This window comes from Molossus molossus, unplaced genomic scaffold (genome assembly GCF_014108415.1).
Source record: "Molossus molossus isolate mMolMol1 unplaced genomic scaffold, mMolMol1.p scaffold_m16_p_6, whole genome shotgun sequence".
NCBI lineage: Eukaryota > Metazoa > Chordata > Mammalia > Chiroptera > Molossidae > Molossus > Molossus molossus.
In genome coordinates, this window is record NW_023425399.1 from 4,007,492 (window position 1) to 4,027,610 (window position 20,119).

Sequence of the window (20,119 nt, forward strand, 5' to 3'; positions counted from 1 at the left end):
CGGGGGCCTGGCAGCCTCCCGCATCTTGCCGGGTGTATCTTTGAATGAGTGAAGCGCCGCTGTCGGGTTTCAGTCTCGCAGCAGCAGGCGTACGGCGCAGTGTTGGCGACATCAGCCCAGGGAATTCTGGCGCGTGCCAGCACCTCCGGGATGGGTTGTGTCCCTGGAGGGAGAAGGGAGCAGTCTGGATGGGAGTATCAGGTAAATTGGGGGGGGGGGGTCCTCAGCCAGCAAGGATCCTTGAAAACTCATATTCAGCTTCTGGTTAGATGGTGGACTCCGGTGGGTTCTGTTGGTTCAGGGTGCGTCCCGGCCATGACTGGGGCTTCACGGTCCAGTCTGAGCGCCTGCAAACCAGGCCCCGGGCGAGGAGCCGAGTCCTGAAGCTGGACTTGCAGGTTTTACCTTTGTGCATAAAATAGTTGGTCCCGCCCTGGCCGGTTTGGCTCAGCGGTTAGAGCGTCGGCCTGCGGTCCGGAGAGACCGGGGTTCGGTTCCCACTAAGGGCACGTACCTCGGTTGCAGTTTGTCCCCGGCCCTGGTTGGTCGTGCAGGTGGCAGCCACTCGATGTGTCCCTTCCACATTGATGTTTCCCTCTCTCTCTCTTCCTCTCTCTCCCTCCCTCCCACTCTATCTGTACAAAAAAATGGAAAAATGTCCTCAGGTGAGGATAAAAAAAAAAAAAAAAGTTGGTCCCATCTCGCAGCTTAGCGGCATCTTTGGGGGCAGACTGCATGGTCTGAAGGTTAACCCGTCTTTTTCCGAAAACCACAAAGTTTTGGAAGAAGCTGCTGGGCGATTAAGTTGGTCATTCAACCATTTAGGGGTCTTCTTCGCCCGGCCAGGGGAGCGGCCTGAGGAAAGGAAGCGGTTTTGTATGGCTGACAGTGAGTTCCCCTTCCAGCTCCCCTTCTGCATGCAGGTGGCTGCAGTCTTGCTCTTTGGGGGTCTTTTCTGCCCAGGTGTCCCCATGAGAGCTGCTTACCGAGGTCTGTGAGCTGCTGACGACCACACCCAGTGAACGGTCTCCTGGCCTCTTTATATCTGGATCTGGCCCCCGGCTGGTCTTATTCCGCCTGTCCTCGGTCCTGCTCCTTCTCCTGGGCCAAGTTCTTCTGGTAGCCATGCTCCCCATCTCCAGGTAGCCCCCGGCATCCGTCCAAGGCTGTGCTGGTCCTTCTCACTGTGCTTTCCCCACAAAACCCGATCAGAAGCCCAGTTCTGTAGCCCCAAACTTTATGTCACTTTCTCGCCTGTGTTTCAGACCTCTCTCTTTACAGCTGTTCAATCAAAGGTTTTACTTGGGTCGCCCACAGGTCATCTCAGGTCTAACCTGTCTGCAATAACCTGTGTCTTCTTCCCCTGCTTCACCTGCAGAGCTGTTCCTACCGTATTTACATCCGCTGGCGGCATTACTGCCTAGTAGGCATTCCCGGCTGGCAGGGGACATCCCTTCTCTGGTCCTCACCCTTCAAACACTTGCATTCGGTCAGCATTGACTTCTGTCCATTCCCCTTGCTTCAGTTCCTGTCCATTCCATCTCTTCTGTAGTCAGAGCAGGGGTGAAAAACGCAGTATTTTCGCAGGCCAGGACTGGTCGTGGCTGCCTGAGTGTCAGGTTGAAGCAAAGGGTGCTGTGATTGTCTAGTGATGCCTACTCTGGGTGCAGGAAGGGAGAAAGGGGGCACACATGCCGGATAGACAGCATCCCTGCACCGGACCCTCCTCTGAGCTCCCGTCTCTGTTCTCACGGGACTGGCAGTCCTCTGGCTAAAAGAGAGTTCATCAAGGCTCCATCCAGCATAACAGTGGGCCCAACCAGTCATGGGTGATGGGGGTCAATGACTGACCCCTTGGCATGGCGTCCAAGAATCTGTCAATGAGGAACCAACTGGCCTTTTCCCTGTTATTCCCAACAGACTTCTTACCACTCAGCCTTAAACACGCCCTTCCCTGTCCTCCAGGGCTGGCCAACCTCGGTTCTTCCTGGTCGCCCTGAGCATCGCTCCATTCCCCCACCTTTCCTCTAAAGAACCCCCACCTCCCTCACCCTAAACAAGCGCACCAGGGTCGATGAACATACACGAAAATGAATGATTTCTACAGGGACGGTGCCTCACTGTCTCCATCCTGTCACCCCACATTCTTGACATGGAGACAGTGAGATGCACATACCAAAGCCGACCCTCTGCCTGGCAGTCCCGCTTCATGGCGTCTCCCCAGTAGAAGTGTGTTCCCCAAATGGCACGTGCATGAACGTTCATTGTAGGACAACCTGTAACAGTCCCAAACTGGAAACACCCAAATACCCATCAAAAAATACAGTCCGGCTGGTGTGGCTCAGTGGTTGAGCGTTGACCCTGCACCAAGAGGTCGCTGGTTCAATTCCTGTCAAAGCACATGCCGAGTTGTGGGCCCAGTCCCCAGTGGGGGGCGTGCAGGAGGCTGCCAATTGATATTCTCTCTCATTGATGTTTCTCTCTCTCTCCCTCTCCCTTCCTCTCTCTCAAAATCAATAAAGAAAAAAAAATACACTGAGGCAGTGGAACTGAGGGGCTTCCACTACAGGCAGCCACGCGGGGCGGTGGGGGTGCAGGTGAGTGGAGGCAGCACACGCAGAAGGGGAAGCGCCATGCAGGCAACATGAGCCTGTGGGCTGGGTGTTAGGGTGGCTGTCACCTCTGGGGAGAAGGGGCGGAGGAGGGGACTCATGGGGACGCCCTTGCTGCGGAGTCCTGCTCTGGGTGTGTTGCCATCGAGGAAGCTCGTGGAGCGTCAGGCCCCCGCGTGGTGTTCCTCCCTGGGTGTACGTCACGAGTCCAGTGGCTCACGTAAAGACCAGACGGGGATTACGCAAGAGCAGTGTATTTCAGCCAGCAGACTTACGGAGCCCTACCGAACGGCAGGCTGTGCTGGGGGTTCGGGAGGGAGATAGTCCTCGTCCCTGTTTCTAGGGGTCAGGGAGTCATCTTTTACTTGGAAATTGTCAAGTCTAAATTCAGCAGCTTTCATGGCAAATGGTCACCTGGAGGTCACCGCTATGACCTGGGCGTGTTTCCTGCCTGTCCATTTCCGGGCGTGTATATAATTGGGCGCGTGATTGATTCGCTCAGAGCTGCCTTGGTTGCAGAGGTAGTGGCCTGATCTGGCTTAAAGGGGACCTCTTTGAAGCGTGGCCACATGACTCACAGATAGGGAAGAAGTGGGGAGCTGGACTTGCACGGGGCAGAGGTCATCCCTGAATGTTCCAGAGTCCTGAGAGCCTACACGCGGTGTGTGGCTTCCTCGTCCACCCGCCTCTGCCTTTTATTGACAGACACCCTGCTGCCCAGAACCTGCCCTCCCAGGCCAGCTTTAGAGTTTCGATGCCAGGCGTTTATGAAAGAAGGACACTCGGTCCGGCTTTGGGGACAGTCACGAGGCTGGTCGCTGTCAGCATGGTGTTTTTTGGAATCCACTTTCTTTGGACTTACCATTGGTCTCAGGGATTTGGGCCCTTTTAATCTTTTCAGGATGAAAGTCGTCGTTGATGCCTGTGCGCTCTCGTAGCCAGCGGGGTGCTGGGAGGTGAAGGCAGCGGGGAAGCTGGATTCCCAGGCTCTGGGTTTTCTTAGGAGGCCCACTTATATGCATCGAGTTTTCTTCATGGACAGAGGGAGAAATCAACCCTAGACACTTATTTTAAGGTCCAAGTCTTGGGTAATCAACTAAGGTAGTGTAAGAAGACAGTGTAAAGATGTTTTTGTGTCCCCCCCGCCCCAAAAGCACGGACATGCTTCCATCTATACCTGAGTGGTTCCAATTAAAGTGGCGTCCCGGAAGGAAATGGTGCAGAGCCCATGCTATGGAGTGGCTGCCACACCAAATGGAAACCTGGGGACAATGAGACTTGGAATTTGGGTTGGACTTTGAATTATTCACTGCTTTTTTTTATCCTCACCCGAGGACATTTTTCCTTTTTTTTTTTTGTTCAGGTAGAGTGGGAGGGAGAGAGAGGAACAGAGAGAGAGAGAGAAACATCGACGTGAAAGGGATATATCAAGTGGCTGCCACCTGCACAACCGACCAGGGCCGGGGACAAACTGCAACCGAGGTACGTGCCCTTAGCGGGAACCGAACCCGGGTCTCTCAGGACCGCAGGCCGACGCTCTAACCGCTGAACCAAACCCGCCAGGGCAACTGCTCTTTTTTTTTTTTTTTTTTTTTTTAATGACTATTCTTTCTTTCATAAATCACAAGATTATTTTCAGAACATGCGATGAGATGGGTTTCAGGAAGAACAGGACAGTGACGAGGCTCATTGTCTCAAAACAAAGGAAATTCACTCAGGAAGCCATCGCCCAGGGCTACAAATGTTGCAAGAAGTTTAGTTGGACACTTGATTCATTTAAGTCTTTAAAAAAAAGAAACTTTATAACCCTGCTATCTTAACTCTCAGATATCCTCAGTGTCCTGACAGTTAAGATACATTTAATCTTATGTGTGAAAAAAGCCACATATATACCTGCTACAATAAACTTTATATTTGTGACTAAGTATCGATGTTTTCTTTCTTCACCGGGTGTGTGGCTTTGGTGACTGTACCTGTGTTAATGTCACGCTTCTTCAAACCTTTCTGTATTATTTGCTCTATTGCACTTTTTCCCCAGATAAAGTTATCTTGGCTGAACTGTGTAAATATCCACACACACAAACCGCTTCTTCTGCCCTGATGGTCACCCTAGCTCATCGTTTCGGAGGCCCTGTAACAACTGCCAGGCTGTTGTAAGTGCTGGCTCCTATGATCTTCCCAACAACTTCTGAGAAGGGGCCTTTGTTATCCTGGAGGAAGGGGACACGCAGAGGTTAAGCTGGCCAAGGTCACACAGCTGGTAAGGGGAATAGCTGAGATTGGACCTTAGGCCACTTGGCTCGGAGAATGTAAAGGTCAATAGCATGGGCTTTGGAGTTTAGCCACTCACCTAACTTGTGACCTTGGGCGAGTTACCTGACTCCCCGAGCCTCAGTTTCCTCATCTGTAAAATGGGGATCAGTCCGGTGTCACGGGTCCATCGGATTGGCACAGCGTCCTCAGTGTGGGACCCAGCAGAGCAAGCGCTGGTGAGCATGCTTCTTTTCTTGCTTGCTTCTGGGTTGTTCATCCACCTACACTGGGAACCGACCAGGGTTCCAAAGCCCCGTTTTCTGCTCAACTGGCTGCTGTGTTTGCCGGTGGGGGCTGTTTGAGGTGTGGTCCATCCCGACACTGGCGGCGGGGGACTGAGGTTTGTTCCGGGCATGGTGCTGGGTCCTCTGCATGATCGCGTGAGCAGCCCTCCTTGCTGAACGTTGGGGCACTGTGGACCTTTCTGGCCTTCCGTGGTTTGGCTCTGCGGGGGAGGAGGAGGGAAGACCTCTGGAAACAGCTGGAAGGAGACTTTATCTGTGCGATCTGTCAGCATGGGGTGGGGACTGGCCTGTGGAATGCTTTCCCGAGAGTCCACGTTAATGCCCGTAAATGGGAACGTCTGAGGGCATGTCTCCAGGGGTGGCCGGAGTGGTGGGCGGGGGTGACCCGAGCCTGCCGGTGCAGGGAGCCACAGGAAGGCGAGGCTCCTGCAGGAGGAAGGCCACCGTTGAGTGCTGCCGCATGGAGTCCAGCAAGAGGACGGGGTGGGTGTCCTTTCCATAGTTAAGGTCTTTGGCGACCTCGGGTTGGGTGGTGTGGTGGCTCCGGGGGGCACTGTGGGGCACGTTGCAGGGAACTCCCTCGCTGGGGGCCCATGGTTTCGTAGGTGCACCTGACTGCTCACTGGGGCACAGGACACTCTCCGGGAGCTGCCTCACCGCCCCCCGGCCCCCTGCAGAAAAGCACAGGGGCGGCCACACTCATCCCCAGAACCTCCCATCTCCTCCCTAGACAGGCTCGTCTCCTGGCTCACTCCCAGAACCCTCTGGGGGAGCAGCCGGTGGCATTACCAAGGCTGAGCACACGCGAGCCCAGTCCTCGGCCTGCCCGCCCAGACGCACACAGCAGCTCTGAGCTCCCCAACTGCGGAGGGACACACGAGTGGGGGACAGTGAGGTGTGGCTGTCGTCAGCAGTGAGGGTGAGCGGGCGTCCAGTGACGCGGACCAACCACACTGAGCCTGGTGAGGGAAGGAAGCCGGGCACAGAAGGTCCTGTATTCCCCGCTGCCTCCGATGTGCAGAACAGCACAGCTCACCTGCGGCTGGAGACACTGGGGCGGAGGGCTCCACGGGTGGCCCCCTGGGTGACAGTCCGCAGGGCTGCACACCTGGTTGGTGTGCGTACTGGACGGGTGAGTCTGACAAACCGGCTGTCGCCGCCGCTGAGATGTGCGGTTCAGGCCCCCGGAGGGCGTGGACCTGGTCCGAGTCCCAGTCTCCGACTCCGGGCAGGCTGCTCAGACCTCTTGGGTCTCAGGTGCGTCCCCTACCAACATGCAGGGTGAGTGAGCTCGAGGGGTGACGGGCTGGCCCCGGGCATTTCCACGGTGACAGAGTCAAGGCTGCTTGCGCCCTGCCCCCCGCACCCCCCAGGCTCCTGAAGCCCAGGCGTCCGTGCTTCCTGGAAGCTGCCACAAGAGACCTCTCCCTCCCTCTGCTCCATGAGTCAGTGTGGCCGGGGCCATGTTTCGCCATCCCGTTCAGTGCCCCCTTCTCTTGGTCGGAAGAGGAGTGCTCCAGTTGGGTGAGGGGGGCAGTGTGTGAGGACAGCGGCACTGCGGGTCCTGGGGGGCCCTTTCCTCACAGCTCTCCCCGTGGAGCCGGGATTCCAGAGCCTGCGGTCCAGAGGCAGGGCCACCCCGGTGCCGGCCAGAGTGCCCTGGCCTCGAGGATGTCACCTGCCCCCTGCGCCCAGGAGGGAACAACCCCCAATGCCCCTGCCTTCACCCCAATAGCTTTTCAATGGAGACCTGGAGGAAGGGCCTTGGGCAGCTGGTGCTGTGTGCCCCGTCTTCAAGACATCCTGTCCTGCTCCAGCTGTGGCAGCCCTGAGCCCCTGAAGGCTCTTGGCTCACTGAGCTGGTCAGGTGTGTCCCCCACCCCGCCCCGTCTCCCCGCTCCCTGGCCAAGCTGCTCCCCACCCCCAGGCAGGAAGTGCAGGTGGGGCTCTGTCTCCCAGGAGATGAAGGGATGCGGATGCCGCGGACCCTCCGGGCCTGGCTGCTCTGCGCCCTCCCCACGCCACGACTTCTGCTTCACCCCTGCCCCATTTGGTCCCGAGGCTGTGCGGTCCTGGGTGACCCATCCGTGGGCCCCTACCCATCTCGTGTTTATGTGACGTGGCGTGATCTCAGTCTGGCGTCACTGCCGTGTCGGGGAGAAAGGCTGAGGCCCTTCGCTTCACTTTGTCCTGAAGTCCTTTCCCAAAGCCACGTCCCCGGCACCCCGCCGTGCCATCTCTTTTCCTGCCTCTGGTCCAAGGGTGTGGTCGTAACCCCTGGCTGCTGTGAGAAGCAGCTGGGTGGTTTTAAAAGTACAGGTTTCTGCCCTGGCCAGTTTGGCTCAGCGGTTAAAGCGTCGGCCTGCGGTCCGAAGAGACCCGGGTTCGGTTCCCGCTAAGGGCATGTACCTCGGTTGCAGTTTGTACCCGGCCCTGGTTGGTCGTGTGGGTGGCAGCCACTCGATGTGTCCCTTCACGTCGATGTTTCTCTCTCTCTCCCTTCCTCTCTCTCCCTCCCACTCTATCTGTACAAAAAATGGAAAAATATCCTCGGGTGAGGATAAAAAAAAAAAAAAAAAATTAAAAGTACAGGTTTCTGCCCTGGCCGTTTGGCTCAGCGGTTAGAGCGTTGGCCCGCGGACCAGAGAGTCCCGGTTCGGTTCCCATTAGGCATGTACCTTGGTTGCAGTTTGTGCCTGGCCCCGGTTGGGATCATGTGGGTGGTGATCACTCTATGTGTCTCTCTCACATCGATGTTTTCTCTTTTTCTCTCTTCCTCTCTCTCTCCCTCCCGCTTCTATCTGAAAAATAAATGCAAAAATGTCCTCTGGTGAGAGACCCGGGTTTGGTTCCCGCTAAGGGCATGTACTTCGGTTGCAGTTTGTCCCCGGCCCTGGTTGGTTGTGCGGGTGGCAGCCACTCGATGTGTCCTTTTCACATCGATGTTTCTCTCTCTCTCTCTTCCTCTCCCTTCCTCCCACTCTATCTGTACAAAAAATGGAAAAAATGTCCTCAGGTGACGATTAAAAAAAAAAAAAAAATGTCCTCTGGCGAGGATAGGGAAAAAAAGTATGGGTTTCGGAACCCCCTCCCCATCAGGACCGGCGGTTGGTTCAGCGCTGGGAGGAGAGCGGCCCCTGGGGCCCAGTGTGTCCATCTCCCGGCCCGCACTGGGGCAGCTGAGACGGAAACTGGCCACCCTGCAGACAGGGCCTGCGAGGCTGTGAGGAAGCATCTGCCAGCCCACAGCGGGCCAGGGCACACGCTTTCTTTGGAGCCCCCACGCGGGTTCCCACACCACCGGCCCAACGAGGCAGAGCCGCGATGCCGCGAGTGATAGCTCACGGTTGTCTAGCCCCACCCGCACGCTGAGCTCCTTATGCAAACCCCATCACTTACCTCGGACGACACGTGGAGGAGGCTTTCCTCCCCACTTTCAGATGGGGAAACTGAGGTTATTCGGGGCCTCGTCCGGGCCCATCGGCTAGCTGGCGGCTGAGTGTGGCTTCACTCCAGGCCCGAGCCTGCCCGGGCCTCTGGGACGGCTGTGGCCGGTGCTGGACTCACCCCCGCAGGCCGGACCCAGGCATCCCCTGCTTGCCAGGGCGGCCACGGGTCCGAGCCTGAGACGGCAGTCCGCAGCGGTCAGCAGGCACGGGCGTTGTCACGGGGGCTGCCGGCCGCGGGCGTGTCTTCACCCGCTTCCGCAGATGCGCGGACTCTGCAGCCAGGGCGAGCCGGTCCTAATGCCGTTGGTGCGGTGTGTTTTCCCTCCAGTGGAGCACGACAAGGAGTTCTTCCACCCGCGCTACCACCACCGAGAGTTCCGCTTCGATCTCTCCAAGATCCCCGAGGGCGAAGCGGTGACCGCGGCCGAGTTCCGCATCTACAAGGACTACGTCCGCGAGCGCTTCGACAACCAGACCTTCCGCATCCGCGTCTACCAGGTGCTGCAGGAGCAGCTGGGCAGGTGGGTGCTGCTCCCCCACCCGGAGGCTGGGGCGCCCGCCGCGGGCCGCCCCTGCCCTGACTCCCCTTTCCAAAGAGGGCGCATGTCCGTCACTCTGCCTTAAGACCGTCCCCGTCCCCGAGCCCTGTCAGGGACAGGGGATGTCCAGGTGAGCCTGGGGTGTGTGGCCCCGTGTGGGTACTTACAGGTGTTCTGGTCCGGCATGTGGGGCATGGGAGGAGGGGGATGGGGAAGAGGAAGGAGGCTTTGTGAAGGGCTACGTCTCCCCCATGCGTCACTCTTAAACCCAGCATGTGATGTCAGGCCATTTGTCATCATCTCAGGGGACACCCCCCCAAACAAAAATGAACAGGCACAGAACAGTCAGCCTTCTAAAAACTCAGGAGCCCGGGAACTAAACTCTGGCACGAACGGTTTTAATTTCCTGAGACCCTTTGGCCACAAGGTCTTCCGAGAGGTAAGAAGGCTGGACATGGGCTGGAACACCCGCCAAGTCCACTCTGCAGTCCGAGGTGCCCACGACCACGGCGCACCCCCACTGGCTGGCCTTCTGGGCGCCTGCGGTATCAGGCTTCACCCCTCCCCGCACACTGTTCCCTGTAATTCATGGGAGAGAGGTGGGTGGCAGCTCCTTCGGATGGGCATTCTGGCCTCTTCAGTTGAAATGGGGACCTGGTACCACACTGGGGACGTGGGGATGCTACCCCTCATTTGCCAAGCACCTCCATTGTGAGAAAACCAAACTGCTCCCGAGTGTCCCCGACGTCCTGCGCCGTTACCTCACTTCCTACCCACGCAGCCCTCTCGGTGGCACCCACATCGGGGACCCGGCAGACCCTAACTGCTGTTCATGGAGGTGACATCCACTTACGCTCCCAGCAGCCACACTGGGCAGGCCTGTGTCCGTGTGCTCACCAACAGGGCCTCTTACCAGACTGTTGTGATGTTCGTCAGTCCGACGGGTGACAAATGGTGTCTCGCTGTGGATTCAATTTGCATTTTAGAGCCCCCCTTCGAATGCAGTGCCATGTGGTGCGGGGTCCAGGGCAGGAGCCTCCTCTAAAACCTTGGCCGAGGGGTGTACTAGTTCCTGGGGCTGCCCTGACGAAGGCCCACAGGCTGGGTGACTTGGAACAATAGAAATGTGTTCTCTCTCAGCTCTGGAGGCCAGAGGCCTGAACCAAGGTGCCCTGGGACCGCGCCCTCTGACCCTGCGTTCTCTGTGTGCCTCGCTCCTCTTAGAAGGACACCGCTCCATGTGGATGAGGGGCCCACCCCACACTGGGGTGGCCTCATTTTACTTAGTTACCGCTGTAGAGACCTCATTTCCAAATAAGGTCTCAGTCACAGGTACCGGGGGTGGGACTTGAGCATGTCTTTATGGGGGACACCATTGACCCCCTGATAAGACGTGAAGAAGACAGGCAGTGAACAGGTAAGCAGGTGGACCAGCTGGCCCGATATGGTCATTGGGTGGTCACTGATGGCCCTGTTGAGTGGGGGGACATTTGAATGACAGGGAGGATCTGGCACTGGGGGTGGAGTATCTCTGGGGAACTTCAAGGTCTATGGCAGGGACGGGCCATTGAGTGTGGGCTGCAGGTAGCACAGAAGGGAGCGGAGGAGGCGGGGAGGGTGAGCCAGAGTCCTCGCTCAGGTGGAGCAGGAGCCTGTGGCTTCCCATCAGGCCGCCAGCAGCAGTTTGTCTTTCTGCCTGGGCCACCTGATGCCGTGGGCACCTGGTCCGTCCTGATTCGAGGTGACTGCCTCCCCCACCCTGCCTTAGATCCAGGGGCTGGGTCTGAAGGGCCCAGGGGAGAGAGGGCCGAGTCACCGTGGTTGGAAGAGGGACAGGTGGGACAGCTGTAGGTGTAGCAGGTTGCCCCCGGCAAGCAGTTTGGCCATAGGTGATCTCCGGGAATGCTCAGCCTAGCTTTGGGTGCCTGGGTCCCCTGTCAGCAAATGTCTGAGCACCTGCTGTGTCCCGCACTGGAGGTCAGCAGACCCAAGTCCCTGCCCCTCTAGGAGCCACAGCTGAGCGGAGGCTGCAGTGTGACAGGTGCAGAGCAGGGGCCGGAGCGAGAGGCTGTGGGAGGGCGCAGGGGCTGCTCGCTTTAGACCCGTAATGTCCTGTCTGCTCCTGAAAGACGGAAGTAGGTCTCATTCTCCAGAAGTTAAAAGGTTACACATTTTTTAATTACCGCTTTTTATTTCTGGGTGGGCTGTTTTGCTTTTTAAACGCAGAAGCCAGACGATGCTATTAAGTGATTCCCCAGAGTGTGGGTTTGAGTCCCCGCACTATGTACCAGTGTGGTCTTGGGAAGGAGTCGCCCCTCGGAGCCTCAGTTTCCTCCTCTGTGCAATGGGGATCGTGAGTGCATCTCCCTCTCAGAGTTGTGAGGACAAAGGAGACTAACATACTCATAGCATAGTAAGTGCTCAGTGAAGTTTCACTAATATTAGTATCATCACCATCACCACCATTACCATCATCACCATTTTTTTTTTTTTTTTATCCTCACCCGAGGACATTTTCCCATTTTTTTGTTCAGGTAGAGTGGGAGGGAGAGAGAGGAACAGAGAGAGAGAGAGAGAGAAACATCGATGTGAAAGGAACACATCGAGTGGCTGCCACCCGCACGTACAACCAGGGCTGGGGACAAACTTCAACCAAGGTACATGCCCTTAGCGGGAACCGAACCCGGGTCTCTCAGGACCGCAGGCTGACGCTCTAACTGCTGAGCCAAACCGGCCAGGGCGGTTGTTTTGTTTTTTAAATGCAGAAGCCCGATGATGCTATTAAGTGATTCCCCAGAGTGTGGGTTTGAGTCCCCGCACTATGTACCAGTGTGGTCTTGGGAAGGAGTCGCCCCTCGGAGCCTCAGTTTCCTCCTCTGTGCAATGGGGATCGTGAGTGCATCTACCTCTCAGAGTTGTGAGGACAAAGGAGACTAACATACTCATAGCATAGTAAGTGCTCAGTGAAGTTTCACTAGTATCAGTATCATCACCGTCACCACCATTACCATCATCACCATCGTTATCACCATCACCGTCACCACCACCCTCATTGCCGTCACCACCTTCCCCGTCGCCATCATCTTCAGCAGCATCCCAGGGGACGCAGGGACCGTCTTAGGAAAGTGGGGAGCCCAGGTTTAGCTGTGGCGCTGCCTTCCTCCTCTGCTAAACCTCTGAGCGGTTCAGTCTTCGCTGGGGATGGAAGCCAGAGCCTGTGTGGAGGCAGAGCCCGGGTTTGCATTTCCTCAGCCCGGGGCCAGGCGTTTTCTTTAAGCTGAAGGCCCGAGGCTGATCCGAGTCCCTGAGAGGAGCCCGGATCCTGCCACACCCCCCTGCTGTGTGGCCGGCCTGCTCCCTCTCGGGCCGTGGCCTCATTGCTGCTGGCCGCCCAGCTGTGCGGAGCTGGGACAGCTGGCTCTCTGGCGAGCCTCTGCCTGAGCCCCAGGAAAGCCCTGGGGGTGCCGGGGGTTAGAAGGCTCGGTCGGCCTCAGCGGCTCTTCCCTCGTGACGGCCACTTTCCACCCAGGCCTCTTGATCTCGGAATCCAGATCGAATTTCTACGAAGCCCAGCTGGAGCGTGGCCCCAGACAGCTGGAGCGGCGTGCTGGACCGCCCCTGGCAGGCTGCGGCCGCGTGGGGGCTGAGAGGTAGTTCTGGGGTCAGTGGCCTTGGCACGGCTCCCTGCCGAGAGGTAAGGGGAGCCCTTCTTTTCTGGACCCCAAGCCCAGGACCTGACCAGTGGGGCCCCTGGAGCTGGGCCCCTGTTGTCTCTTGTCGCAAGTCTGGTTCCAGCCGGAGGGGAGGGTGTCTGGTGGGGGTCGCACTGGTTAATGACAGGTTCCGTTCATGGAAACCGGCAGCATCTCCCCCTGCAGGGCCCAGCCTGCTCCTTGAAGGGCGATGTGGGTGCTCCTTGAAGGGCGATGTGGGTGCTCTGTGAGATGCCCGGGGGTACCGCAGGCCTGCAGGGCAGCAGACCCGCTCAGAGGGCGCCAGGCACTGCCCAGGCCTAGATGTGGTTGGCAGCTGGACGAAAAATGTCCCTTGGTCCGTCTCAGGGACTTTGGCTGCCAGGAGGGTGACCTCAGAGTGGTCTCCGGGGCCAAGATTGGATCAGTGGCGGCCTGAGTCACTCTGAGGAAGAGGGAGCTGTCACCGCAATGGGCTGGAGAGGGACGCCAGGGGCGGCTTGCCAGCTCCCTTCAGGCCACGAGGAGGGAGGAGGCAAGTGCTGTGCCCCCAGCGCCCCCCCCCCCCGGTTCCACACAAGGAGGAAGCGTCGCTGGTGTCCTCGGCAGTGCCTCCAACTCTGCAGGCACTCACGCACCTGTCTCATGTCTCACCTTGTCCTCTGAGAAGGACGCATCCCTCAGAGCTCCCGACCCCAGCCCAGTGGCATCCTCGCCCCTTAGCAGCTCCGCTCAGCCACGGGGCTCTGGGGATCTGGTGAAAATGCGGTTCGGGGTCCGCTGGCGGGGGCAGTGCCCGAGCTTCTGCATTTCTGACCCACCCAAGGGGACAGCCTTGTGATTGGGTCCAAGGAGAAAGGTGCATGTGTGCCGGGTGCCGGGACACCTTGCTGGGAGAGCATTGCACCCCAGGGTGGCTGCAGGGCGGCGGGTCCTCAGACCCTCCTGTCTTCCCCGTGCTGAGTAGGGCGAAGTACTAGGTAGCAAGCTTCTGACCTTTCCTGACTTTAGTCGCCGTGAGCACGTCTGGGCAGAGGGACAGGGTCGCCCTGCAGGCACATCCCGCCAGCTGCCCCAGGCCTGTCACCTGTGGTTGTGCTGGACACTTCACCTTGGTTGCGTGCCTTGCAAATGGCCGTACGAAGACTCGTCATTCCCATTAGCAGGTGTCGAGACCGCTCAGAGGGAGAAGCGACTCACCTGAGATCATGCAGCTGGAACGTGGCAGAGGTGGAACCGAACTCGGGTCTGAGGCTCTGGGCTCACGGTCTTGGCCACAGCATTGCCCTGGTGCTTTCCACTTCACCGATCCCTCGCCTGGGACCCAGACAGGGAGCCGGTGCGCTGAGCCGCGGTTCTCGGCCTTGGCCACGCCCGAGACTCACGGGCTTTTCCAGCCCAACACCGCAGAGGCTGGCGTATTTAAAAACATTTTTTTTTCTTTATTGATTTTTTTTTTTTTTTTTAGAGAGAGCGAGAAGGGAGAGGGAGAGAGAAATAGAAACATTGATGAGAGAGAACATTGACCGCCTCCTGCATGCCCCCCCACTGGGGACCGGGCCCACAACCTGGGCATGTGCCCAGACCGGGAATCGAACCGGCGACCTCTTGGTGCAGGGGTCCATGCTCAACCACTGAGCTGCACTGGCCAGGCAAGGCTGGAGTATTTTTTAAAGCTCCCAGATGATCTCCTGTGTAGCCAGCGCTATGGACAGTGGCTAAGATCGCTCTTCTCTCCTCTGTGAGCCGTCTTAGCCCACGAGATGGAAGGGGAGAGATTTCTCCTAATACAGGTCCCCGGGTACCTTTTTGCTTGGTCTCTTAAAGACGACAGTGTTTCTCCCATGCGAGTGAGGTCCAAGTCCTGACTGACTGTCTGAATGACAGGGTAGCAGCTGGCCGAGGGTACAGATCCCTTGGGCTCTGGAGGCTTCCAGAAGCTTCTGGAGCTTTCTTGCTGCTCCCGAAGGCCTCCGTGCCTGGTTCCAGGTCTCCTGGTTCCGTTTCTAGCCACCACACCTCGGCCCTGGGGCTCTGGTTGGGAGCTGCTTTCTCAGTTTCCGGTTCGGCGCCCCAGGGGCCTGTGCCAGGGTAAGGAGAGAGCAGCGGCTGCCAGGGCCCTGCTGGGCTGCCCCGGGAGGTCAGAGGAGAGCAGGGCAGAGAGCGGCCCGGTCAAGGGACCTCAGCTCTCCTCGCTGCCTTTCCCCAGGCCCCACCCCAGAGCCCGGCTCAGAGCGGCTTGTGCAGGAGACAAGGGCCAGTAATGTCTCTCGGTTCCCCGTGGGGTCCTCGTGTGCCCAAGGGCACCACTCTGGCAAAGCCCTCGATCTGTCACAGCGCGTTGGCCGAGACGGAAACGCTGTGCCCAATCCAGTTAGTGCCGGTCACAGTGCAGCCCGCCTGCCCTGCCCAGCATCCTGGCCCCAAATGGCCCCTTGGCTTCCTGTCCTGCGGGCTGAGGCCATCTGGTGGGCCCTGGTGGTTTCTTTCATCTTTGTGCCTTTTATTTCCTTCCATAATCCATCCCGAGCCCGGCTTTTCGGAGAGGATGGGTGGTGGGCGGAGTCAGTGGTGACAGGTCCCATTTGGTGGGTGCGTGCGAGGGACAGGCTGGTGCTGGGCAAGAGGCACGCACCCTGTCTTCTTCCGCACGGAGGCCCCGAGAAGTCTGTTTTCTCCCGTTTTGCGGACGAGGTCACTGGGGCACAGAGCAGTCCGATGACCCTCCCAAGGCCACACACTAGAGGTCGAATTAAAAACCAGGTCACAGGTAAAACTCCGGGGTTCTGGGGCCCCACCGTTAGAATCCTGATGTGATGGTCCTGGTGTCGCCTCGGCACTGAGGATTTTTTTTTTTTTTTTAATCCTCACCCGAGGATATTTTTCCATTTTTTGTTCAGATAGAGTGGGAGGGAGAGAGAGGAAGGGAGAGAGAGTGAGAAACATCGACGTGAAGGGACACATCGAGTGGCTGCCACCCGCACGACCAACCAGGGCCAGGGACAAACTGCAACCGAAGTACGTGCCCTTAGCGGGAACTGAACCCGGGTCTCTTCGGACCGCAGGCTGATGCTCTAACCGCTGAGCCAAACTGGCCAGGGCGGCACTGAGGATTTTTTTAGCTCCCCAGCATGGACTTGCTCCCTGCTCCATTCTGTTCCTTTGAGGGTCTGAGGGGCCTCGGGCGAGTCACTGCACCCGTTTAATGAGGGTGGAGGCCCCACACCTGCCTCCCCTCCCAGGAGTGGGCAGGCCGTGGACAGTCCCCACAGCTAGTGGATGGGATCCAGCGCCCTTCTCGGGGAGGGTAATACCCACGGGGACGCCAAGGAGCATTTGCAAGGCTCTGCCTCCGTCTGCTCCGTTCCCACCTCCACGGGGATTCACGCCGGACTGAAGGTCAAGGTGAGCACATGTCCCTAGAAGTGGTCCCCCCGTGCACCTGCCTTGTGGGCAAGGGCCGCTCCTTTTACATCTCAGTCGATTTGGCGGTTGCCTCGTGAATCCACCATGTCACTTTCGCTCCCCCCTGTTTTGGCAACGCCTCCCTGGCCTGGGAGACGAGGTGGCCGCCTTCGGGAGCCCTGATGACGACGAAGGGGATGGTAGTGAGCAAGGCTGTGCAGCAGACCCCGCGGTCCCTCCCACCGCAGCCCCGGAGGTGAGGCGGCACCTTCACCCACCCCGGTTCACCGACCAGGAGGTCCCGGCCACTGTCTCCCTCGCCCGGGGGACACAGCTTCCTCCCCCTCACGGCAGTCTAGGAATCGGTAACTGGGGAAACAGGAGAGGAGAGAGAGACTCCCCGCTCGCCCCAGCAGGGCCGATGCATCTTTTGTCCCTGGAGCCTGGCACGGAGCAGAGCGCGTGTGCGTGAAGGGGTGAGAGAAGGGTCTGGCCTCGTGGGGCCTGGGCTTCCCCACTTGACAGGGTCCCGCACGGAGGCACTTCCAGCACCCAGCGCCTGCCCAGTGCGGGGGCCTGCGAAACACATACCTGCTGCCGAGTGAGCCCAGCCAGGGTGCGCTCGCCCCACCTACCCCTCCCCGCGCCCCGGCCCCCCGCCCCGGGCCGGTCCACCCAGCAAGCTCCCCACGAGTCCCTCTTCCAGAACTGAAACCCGAGAACGCCTTGTTTGCAATCTTTGTCCCGCATCTGAGCCCAATTTCCAAAAAGTGAAAATTGCCCGTAATTAGAATACTTTTCGATCTCGGGGCACTTTCCCTATGGTGATTATAATTATATTATTTAGAGCTTGTGTGCCTGGCAGCGGGTACCCCAGGGCGGATCGGTTCTCATCTGGACGCAGAGGACCCGTGTCCTGGTGCCGAGGCCCCAGGCCCCTGCCCTGGAGCGGAGCTGGGAGAGCAGGCGTCGGGATGGAGGGCCGGCCGTGTAACTCGATTCGGGCTTTAACTCCAAGCACTTCATCCTTGGACCTCTGCTCGCCTATAGGAGCCTATTTTTCCAAATGTATTAACATCTGTGTTTCATATCAGGGCCTGTAATTGCTTTAGCCTTTTTGGCAGGAGACAGAGAGAATTACTATTTTTCGATTTGGTCGTGAGCGGTCATCTGTAGCAGGGAAGAAAAGCTCCTGCTCAGATAGGAACTGGCAGGGAACCTGGGGAATGCGGACTCACCAGAAGATGCTGTTTTACAAGAGGCAGCCGCAGTTAAGGATGATCCTTGCTTATTTCAGGTTCGGGGCAGAAGGAGGCCTTGGGGTAACTGCTCAGGGCTCTTCCAAACACTGCTCTTCCTTTGTCTCCCTACCACCAGCCCTCTTCAGAGCCTTTTTCCCTCCACAACACCCATGGCCTTCCATTCTGCCCATCCAGGGATGGCGGGAGGACAGGGAGGACAGCTGAGGCCTGGCCTGCATTCTAGCATGCAGGCATCTGGCTCACCTGGGGCCCGAGGCAGGCATGGCTAATGGATGGCAGCACTGCCCACCTGGGGCCCGGAGGCAGGCATGGCTAATGGATTGCAGGCATCTGGCTCACCTGGGGCCCGAGGCAGGCATGGCTAATGGATGGCAGCACTGCCCACCTGGGGCCCAAGGCAGGCATGGCTAATGGATTGCAGCACTCCTTCCTGCAAACCTGGCTGGGGCCTGAACCCTGATGCAGCTGCACCCCACGAGGCAGCCACTGTTAGTTGAGTGAGTTGCTGGCCACTGGTCTCGGGTTGGGTTTCCCTAAAGGTGACCCTGAGATGAGGGTTGTGTGCGACTCAGAATGATTAGAAAATGTTTCCAGATAAGGTCAGAGCCCGGGGAAGTGTGCCCGGAAAGGTAGGCAGCCAGACAAGGGGCCATGCCATGCAGAGTCCCCCGGAGGGTGACGTAGGCTCCCTCCTCCTGCAGCAGCTTCTGGAGACAGAGTTGCGCCTCTCACCCCGACCAGGGGTCAAGGAGCTGACATGTTGATACCTCCACATCCATCAGCATGTAAGGCAGGGGTTCCTAGCTTCGGCCCTGCTGACCTTTGCGGCAGATCGTTCTGTGGGGGCCGTCCTGTGCCTGTAGGGTGTTTAGCAGCATCCCTGGCCTCTACCCACAGGACGATACGGCCGGTTTTGACAACTCAAGATGTCTCCAGACTTTGTGATATGTCCCCTGGGGGCAGAATCACCCCTGGGTGAGAAGCACTGGGGTGGAGGGGGGTGCCGGTCCCCGGATCCTCACAGGTGAAGTGGGGGTTGGCACCTGGGAGCCAGGTGGGAGAATCCAGGAGAACCTCCGGACGGGCCCAGGGGAGGCTGCTGTCCTGTCTTCTCTCCGCTCTGCTCGAGTCCCGCCCCTGCCCCCAGGCCCCTGCAGGCCCCGTGGTCGGGGGCGTGGTCGGGGGCGGGAGGGCTTCTTGAGTGAATGCTGGGTGGTAAGTGCCTCTTGAGGGACAGGATCGTATTCCTGGCTCTTCCCTGGCATCTGGTTGGGGTCTCTTTAAAGAAGGTACTCGGGTCTACTGGAGGCTCCTTTCCACCCTGGATGTTGTGGGTTGGGGAGGTGGGCTCACCCTTCGTTTCCAGGGGCCCCCCCTCGGGAGCAGGAGGTGGCTGGGTGATATGTGAGTGAGCTTTGCCTGTGGGGGTGGGCAGGAGAGGAGCCCCTGGAGAAACCTGTGGTCAGGGGTTCCGTGTGCGCAGGCCCTGAATTCCTAGCGCAGAGGTCTGTGGGGCCCAGAGTCGTGATTCCTGGGCAGCGGAGGGACCCCCACTTCCCTGTCACCCCTGAATCTCCTCAGGCCACCTTGAGGGAGGCCCCTGTGCTGTGTGTAGGGAGCTGTCCCCCCTCCAGCCGGTGCAGAAGGACACTGGTGGGTGTGAGCCCAGGCGCCCACAGCAGCCTGCTTGGTCTTTTTTCCATCTCTGCCTCCTTCCAGGCGGTTCCTGGGGTCACTTCTCAGGCAAACTAATTGCATTCAGGTCCTTTACTCAGGACCTGTTTCGGGGGAGGAGTCCCCGAATGTGATGGAAGGTGAGTATCCACCTGGGAACCCTGTCTCGGGTCAGGTCGTGAGGCCCGTGTGGTACTTGGCATAGTTTGCTGAGAGGGCCGTGTCCTCAGCCCCTTCCTTGCCACCACTCTGGGCTAAGGACCCGCCGTCAGAATGACTCGTAGACGCCCCACTGGTCTTTTGCTCTCGGAAACCTTGAATCGGGTCCCCGTGACACACGCTGCTGTCCGCGAATCCACCGGAGGCTCGCTCGTTCCCTCCCTCCCTTGTGTGCCCGCCGCACCTCATCTTCTGCCCCTGGCTTGGAACCTTAAAACAGCCTGTGGTTCTTTAAAAAAAAACAGGTAGGCAAGATGACCCTGCACGATCACTGGGTTCGTGTCGCTTTGTTTATTCCTTGAATGTGCGTGAGGAGGCTGAATGTACCTCGTTCTATTTTGGTCTGGGGCTGGAGGAAGTAGGGTGACCAGGGAGAGTCTCTGAAGATGAGTGTCCCATCCTTGGCGTCTGTCCCGCCCACCTCCACCGTGCCAGCCGCAGCTGCCCGGCAGTGTGGGCTTCCCGCAGCCGTCTCGGAGGCTCTGTCGTGCTCCCCACAAGGCCTGGTGTTTCCGGGGGACCCCCGAGGTCTGTGTGTGTCATCGCAGATCTGTCTGCGTACTGCCATCACCAGCGTGACTCACCTCTCGTTACTCGGGGGGAGAGAAAGACAGGGCCTCCAGTTTCCGGCAATTCTGGGACGCAAACCCTGGAACTGTAAGCAAGGGGGGCAAGGGTCAGGCTCCAATGTAAACCCGAGGTTGGCTTT

General features: G+C 58.5%; 1 protein-coding gene across 1 annotated transcript in view; it reads left to right on the top strand.

The window, feature by feature from the left end:
- Positions 1-20,119, top strand: part of BMP7 (bone morphogenetic protein 7) — a 72,391-nt gene that overhangs the window by 21,939 nt on the left and 30,333 nt on the right. Inside the window, exon 2 of the mRNA XM_036244592.1 lies at positions 8,948-9,140. Within this exon, the coding sequence (XP_036100485.1) occupies positions 8,948-9,140 (193 nt within the window). The remainder of the gene's footprint in view (positions 1-8,947; positions 9,141-20,119) is intronic.